The 7542-nt window shown below is 47.3% G+C and overlaps 1 protein-coding gene across 1 annotated transcript; it reads left to right on the forward strand.

The window, feature by feature from the left end:
• Window positions 1–2062: 2062 nt before the first annotated feature.
• On the forward strand, window positions 2063–3442 carry LOC149326350 (uncharacterized). The gene has a single exon (XM_089564545.1). The coding sequence runs from the start codon at window positions 2063–2065 to the stop codon at window positions 3326–3328; it is 1266 nt and encodes a 421-aa protein (XP_089420671.1). The 3' UTR covers window positions 3329–3442.
• The last annotated feature ends 4100 nt before the right edge of the window (window positions 3443–7542 follow it).

The raw sequence follows: 7542 nt of genomic DNA on the forward strand, positions 1-7542 counted from the left end.
AATCGTAGGCGCTGTTAGCTGGCAGTATACGATATCTGTGGGCCCCGGGACAGACAGGGCATGTGTCGTGTGGACAGCAGAACATTTACCCAAAAATGAAAGCACAAAATTTATTTAAAGCGTAGTCTCATAGCTTGTAATTAGGCGATAGATTTGTTTCCAACCCACACTAGCTTTGTTCGCGAAACTCGGTCGCACTTGGTTCGCCTATATATTCCCCAAAAAAAGGCAGCAAAAGAAGTGGGAAACGTTAGAGACAATAACTAGCTCACGCGATGTACCGGATAAGCTGGCTCAGCATTGCGCCTGCCTTGGGATCAATCGTGAATCAATAGACTGCGCTACAAGCCCACTTAGAAGCAATGCAATGTAGGGAATGCTGCTATGAGGCATAAGGCGAAATGTGCAGGCAGCTAAGCAAAATTACTTTTTGTTCAATTTCGAAACGCATGGAGTGAGATGAATTCGAGCTTGATCAAATTCTTTCAGCCCGAGCTAGGCTTCAGAACCTTTCAGAAACGCTAATGGCAAGAGAGAGTGCCTGCAGCTACGTGCCATGCATGCGGAATGAGAGCAGAACTTGTCAGAACATATGGGGCATGGGATTTCTTTTTCGCGATGTGCTTCATAAGGTCTTCTCTCAACGGATCCGTTAAAGTTGAGTGAAAGGAGCCAAGAAAGTATAGTGCGCGAATGTGTGCTGAAGCGCCCATGCGCGTACCTGTAGCTTCTGAGCGACCTGTAGATTCTCGGAATTTTTTTATTATATGAGCTAACATGCATCCTTTTCTGTGATTTGTTCTTACAGCTGGTTGAGTGGTTTGGTATTCTGTGCACTGTTTAATAATCTTTTCTTTACCTCTGCTCGTATTGTTAGGCTGCATTGTGCCATTCCAAAGCCTGCAGTATTGTATAAATAAATAAATAAATAAATAAATAAGAGACATGATCGAAATAATCCTCCGATTTGGTTCATACATCATTCCAACGTTAGACTAATTCAGTGCTTTTATAGTGACCAAATTAACCAGTTCATGCTCTATAGTGCCACCTGCTCCGAACAAAAGCCGGCGATCTGGCAAAGGAAACCCGGTCCATAAAGAATTCTGGGTAAACTCGAAAATGGAAAAAAAAATGTTGCCGGCAAACCGACGTTTCCACTGATGTCAGAGCTGGCGCTCTCTAATTTTGTTATCGCTACCCACATCAAACCACAGTGGAACGAGTGTTCACCAAAGTCTGTGATCTAAAAATGACCTTGGCTAACGAGAGAGTGTTAACTCCTCCCAGTGAAGTTTCGCCTGGCGAGAAACGGAGGCTGTTGCAAGACTTTTAAACCCGGCCGAGAAAATTTTTTAGCCGTTTCAGCTTCAATGGCTAAAATCTTTCTCTAGCCTTTTTCTTCTATGTACGGAACCATACAGTTTGTTTGTTGTTTTTCGCCGAATTTTTTCGCTTTAGAAAATGAAAATACTGTATCTGTGATGAGCCCCGCTTTTGCCTTATCGTGATTTTGCTTCCATATGCGTGCGTTGGTGTGGCGCATGGCTTCAGTGGTGGTACTTACGACGCAAAAAAAAAAAAAAAACAAGCCACGTGCAGTGTTACAAGAGGTCACGACGGGGAAAAAACTAGTATCTAGATATCCTTGCGGAAAATAATTTATTTTGTCCAAAGAATCAATTCACAATGACCAAAGCTTCTGTATACTTTGGGGCGCTAAAAATTTTTCGGTTGCGGTTTTGTTTACAATGTGGCTAGAGTGTACACTCTAATTGTGGCTACTACGGAAGTCAGTTTGGCTATATGTGGTTGGAGCTAAGCTATGTAGTAACTCTGGCATAGACTCTGTAGGAAAGAAAGGCAAAATAAAAAGAAATTAACAATGAGGGAAGTATAGGCTAGGTGGCGAAAGCTACCGCCCGATACAAAGGGTAAAGCCATTATCATCCATCCATCCATCTCGGTAGTGAGCTTGCCTTCTTTGTGTATCCTGTGTATACGTTTGTTGTGCGCAGTTTTGTCAAGGTCTGTTTTGTGCTTTGTTTAGCTATATTTCGCTATGAGTTCGCCTCAACCCAAGCGGTACCGTCAGTACTTGGAACCTGGACGACCGCGTCAAGTACCTAGGCAAACTCAGCGGTACCAAGAACAACTCAGGCAGTCTCAACAGCCTGCTCAGGAGGGCGACCCCGACGACTGCGTGCCGGCGAGCGCTGGCGGCTCCGACCATCTCTGCTTGGAAGACGAAGCGCGTGACACATCTGAAAGCGAGGACAGCGAAGCTGACGGTCCCGATGAAACTGGCAGCACCTCCTCCTTCGATGTGCACGATGAAGGAGAAGACGATGAGGCTGCGAACATCGACGAATCGACAACGCACGACGATGACGTGAGAGACTATTTCACGAGGTGTTCGAGAGAGACCCTGCCAAATCAGAGTATTAACAAAGCCCAAGCCGTTTTACTGATTCTTACGTATGTTGTTTACGCGGGACTCTCGTGGTCGCAAGTGGAGGGTCTTCTTAAGTTGATCAATACTCTCTGTGGAGCCGATGTTGTGCCAGACACCAAATATCTGTTTAGGAAGCTGTGGAAAGGCAAGTTGGATTCGCTTCAAGTCCACTACTTCTGCGAAACTTGCTACGGATATTTCGGCTGCAAGGACAGGAAGGAAGGGTCACACATCTTCACCTGCGACACCTGCCAAACCACACCGACCGTGCGGTCACTAATGGCGAAAGGCTGCTTTTTTCTAATTTTCAATCTGAAGGAGCAACTGCACAGTATTATTACAGGCTACTCTCAAGCATTGTATTCACGGCTGAAAGAAGCCACAGTCGTTGTTCATGGTGCTTATGCTGATATCACCGACGGCCGCCTCTACCGAAGCATTAGACGTGGCGTGAATGCGAAGTGGTGCGACTTCACTGTCACGCTAAACACCGACGGATCACCTGTCTTCAAATCTAGCAAATCGAGTGTATGGCCTATTCAGCTCATTATTAATGAATTGCCGTTCAACGTCCGATTTCAAAACGTGATCGTCGGAGCTCTCTGGTTCGCGAAGAAGCATCCACCACAGCACTTGTTCATGAAAACGTTTGTGGAGGTCTTCAACAATATTGGATCGATAGCGTGGCGGCATGCTGGAGAAACAGTGCTGTCTAAGGTGTTCGTGACGTGTTGCTCAGTGGACTCGCCAGCAAGAGCTGCGTTGCTCAACATGAAGCAATTTAACGGCTACTTTGGTTGCTCCTGGTGCTTCGAAGAAGGAACAGTTGTTGAACGTAAGTCAACTTTATTAGAAGTTGAAAAAACAGATTGAGATGATTGGCATGTGCTGTCCTGAGGAAAAAAGGTTTAGAAAGCTTCATTGCAAGCCAGATTTAGCCCCCAGAAGCTTGGTAAATTTCTAACCATGCCACATTGATCACTATCTGGTAAGACCGGTACAGAGCAGGCAGCGTATATCGCAGCTGAGACAGCAGTGCAATCTCCTTACTTAGTGATCATTTCATGAAAACGCAGCTTTGTGTGGCAGCGACGTGCCTCATTGCAAGCAAACATGGGAATTATTCATACTTTCTCAACATGGTTTTAAACAAGCACAAGCTGCCTCATGCTTTTGTGTTAAATATGTCTGGAATGAACTATTGTTTGTTGTTTATTGCAATGCATTTTGATGCAGTAAGCTTGCCTTGAGTATTAATAATAATAATAATAGAGGAGCATAGGGAAGATATTTTCAAATGCTTAGATACATGGAATTTTATTTGTATCACTAAATTTAATTTACCTGAACGGCACGAATATTCAGGATTCACTCTTTCATTCTACTTGTACAGTTCAGAGCTGCTCCAAGCAGATAAAACATGGCATTGCAGACTGACAGCAACCAAACTGACCCTTCATACCTCCTCCCCCTATGTTTCCACACTACTGGTCCACTACTATAAGTGCTCTTTTAGAACTTAGTTGTGCACTAATCTTCTGCAACATAGAACAGGGCTTGGGCTAGATAGCATATGCAGTCCTAGTTAGAAGTGGACTGTAGATTTTTCCCATATATTATTTTTCCCATCTACAGTGTCTTCAGCGTCTTCAAGTGCTGAATGTTGGTATTTTTTCATTTTCGTCCCAGGTACCCTGCATTACATTCCTGGAGAAATGCCAGCAGCTCCACGCACACACAGCATTATGTTGGAAGATATGCGGGATGCCTACGAGCAAGGCCGGCCAGTTCATGGTGTCAAAGGGCCTTCTTCACTAAATCAGCTCCAAGGATTCAACCTTGTGTGGTCCTTGCCACCAGACTTTATGCACTGTGTATTGGAAGGCGTTACACAGCAGATAACTGAGTTGTGGCTGAGTGCTTTTGGGAAAGCTTTCCATATTGGCCGGAATTTCCATGAGCTGGAAAGGCGCATTAAAGTATTAAGGCCACCGATATCATTTTGTCGCTTACCACGGCCAATCTCAGAACGGAAGAACTGGAAAGCCACTGAATGGCTATTCTGGCTTTTGTACTACTCTCTACCATGTGTATCCGGTTTGATCCCTTTAAGATATGTCAGCCATTTTTCTCTACTATGTCAAGGTGTTTTTCTTCTTCTTCAGACTACTCTAAGTGAGGCTGACCTTCAGGAAGCAGACCAGCTTCTGTCTTGCTTTGTAAGCAGAATTTGTTCATTGTATGGAGACACCAGTGCCACATTTAATGTGCACCAGCTTTTACACCTGGCAAAAAGTGTGGAAATGTTGGGCCCTTTGTGGGGTACATCCACATTCCCGTTTGAAAATGGAAATGGACAGATTCTGAAACTTGTGACAGCTGCACAGGGTGTGCCACTACAAATTGCAGAACGTTGCATAATGAAATCATGGCTCAAAACTTCCAGTAGGTTTGTTGAGCTTTCGACGTCTTTAGCTCAAAGACGGAACCAAATAATCAACATGCATGACAGGCAGGGAACTACTGCACAGGTATTAGGAGCCCCTCTGAGACCTGTTCATTTAGAAGAAGTTGTAGCAGGAATGTTTTTCAGAGAGTATGGAATGGTGCCAAGCATTAATCACTATGCCCGTGCTGAAACTAATGGTTTCCATATTTGCAGCACTCAGTACAGTAGGGCATTAAAAACGTGTTCATACTGTGTGAAAATGATTGATGGAGCTTACTGCATAATAACTGACATCTGTGCATTCATTGTGAATGTCCAAAAGGTTGATCTCGTGTGCCAGAAATTGGTAATTTCTGAGCCTGCAATCAGGAACGTCACTTATATACATAGCAGCAAGCTTCCACCTCCAGGCCGTAACATGTTCCTCTACTCTCTCGAAGATGTTGCTTCACAGTGTGTTTTGCTTGACCTGGGAGAGGCATCTTATGTCTGTGACATACCAAATAATTATAAGATGGATTGAAGGTTTGCAGAAACTTATTTACATCTGATTGTCTTCTGTATATTCTTTGTTGATGGGGTTTGACTTCCGAAAGTGGCTCATACTGTGAGGAATGTCGTAGTGGAGAGCTCTGAGTAATTTTGACCTCCTTTGTTCTTTAACGTGCACTGACATCACACAGTTTGTACACAGGCCTTTAGTATTTCGCCCTCATCAAATGTGACCTCCGCGACTAGGATCGAACCTGCGTATTTATGGTGAGCAGCCGAGCACTATAACCACTGATGATATTGATGCGGGTAGACGACGACGACAAAGAGCGATGGCACGAGTGGGAAGAGTAGAAGACGACAACGAAGTTCGGACTGTGTTCTCGGTGCCGCTCGCAGCTGTTGTTGTCTATTTGTAAATATCTGTAAATATATTCTTTCCCGCAACATATTTGGTGGAGGTGCGGGCTTTCCCCTACGTCTACCGACGACGGAGCTCCGTAGCGGCCGCCAGTTGCCTTCACTCATCATGACCCAAGACGCCGCCCAGCAAACCTCAGCCCCGGCCATGACATCACTCGTTCTTTCTCCCCCTCGTGACCCTGGGACCTTTTCTGGTACCGACAACACTGACGTCGACGACTGGATCAACATGTACGAGCGAGTGAGTACCTACAACCGCTGGGATCCGACCCTCATGCTCGCAAATGTAATATTCTATCTAAAAGACACCGCCCGGGTCTGGTATGAGACGCACGAAGACCATCTGACCAGCTGGGACGTGTGCAAAGAGAAACTCCGCGAATTGTTTGGACGGCCGCTCGGCCGAACGCTTGCCGCTAAGAAGGACCTCGCCTCCCGAGCTCAAACATCTACAGAGTCCTATGTGTCGTACATTCAAGATGTGCTGGCCCTCTGTCACAAAGTTGACGCCAACATGCCCGAGTCTGACAAAGTCGGCCACGTGTTGAAGGGAATCGCCGACGATGCCTTCAACTTGCTCGTATACAAGAGCTGCACTACAGTCGACGGAATTATTAAGGAATGTCCACGCTTCGAGGAAGCCAAAAGCAGGCGTATAAGCCAGCCGTACATACGCCTCCCCAACACGGCTGCGACTTCTTCATGTGAAGACCTGCGACACCGGGAAACTCCAGCGCCCCCAGAAAATGTGACCCGCATCATCCGACTCGAGCTCGAAGCAATGGCCCTGCCCCCCTGCATCTACATGATGGCGACAACCGCTTGCCTACCATCTCTCTGGTACAGGCTGTCGTCCGCCAAGAGCTTGCAAACCTTGGTTTCCAGCCCGTCAGCCCTGTACGGTCTTCACCACCACCCGAAATCACTGCGATTGCTCCTGGACGACCTTCGTACTTCACTCCACGTCGGCGAAACCCTAACGATTGGCGGACAACCGACGACAGGCCCATTTGTTTCCATTGCCACCGCATTGGCCACATCTCCCGCCACTGTCGAAATTATTGGTACCGTCGCAGCACATACCGTCCTCTCAGCTCCCACCGCGACGACGAACAGCCCAGCCACTACACGCCCCCTCCAGCCCAGCACAGTGCTTCAGTCGACGGCCAGATTCCCCGCTCCAGCCGCTCCCCGTCCCCCCTGCGTCGACAGTCTCGTTCGCCCCAACGCCGTCGCTCCTCTCCTGGCCCCTACGGACGCTCGCAAGCGGAAAATTAGACGCTGCAGTGTCTGGAGGTGATGCTGCAGTACAGCCCCAGTCCCAAAATCCTCGATTAGCCCTTCGCGCACACCATAATTTGCTCGCCATTCATGTCGATGGAGTGCCTGTGCGAGCCCTGATCGATACAGGCGCGCACGTATCCGTCATGAGTTCAGCCCTACGACGCCGCCTCCGAAAAGTACTGACCCCTGCACCCAAAGCCGTTCTCCGCGTTGCCGACGGCGGAACGCCTCATGTTGTTGGACTATGCACAGCCCGTGTGACCATATCCGGCCGCCATACATCCGTTCTGTTCTCTGTTCTGGACCAGTGCCCTCATGAAGTCATTCTTGGCCTCGACTTCCTGTCTGAGCATTCAGCCCTCATTGACTGCGCCACTAATGTTGTTCAGCTTGACCTTCCTCTTTCTGCTGAGTCGCCGTCCCCAGTTATACACCGTCT

The sequence above is a fragment of the Amblyomma mixtum genome, chromosome 10 (assembly GCF_055824585.1).
Source record: "Amblyomma mixtum isolate Tamu chromosome 10, ASM5582458v1, whole genome shotgun sequence".
Lineage (NCBI taxonomy): Eukaryota > Metazoa > Arthropoda > Arachnida > Ixodida > Ixodidae > Amblyomma > Amblyomma mixtum.

Excerpts from the sequence above, each read along its gene's own strand:
- LOC149326350 (XM_089564545.1), top strand. The coding sequence starts at position 2,063 with ATGAGTTCGCCTCAACCCAAGCGGTACCGTCAGTACTTGGAACCTGGA.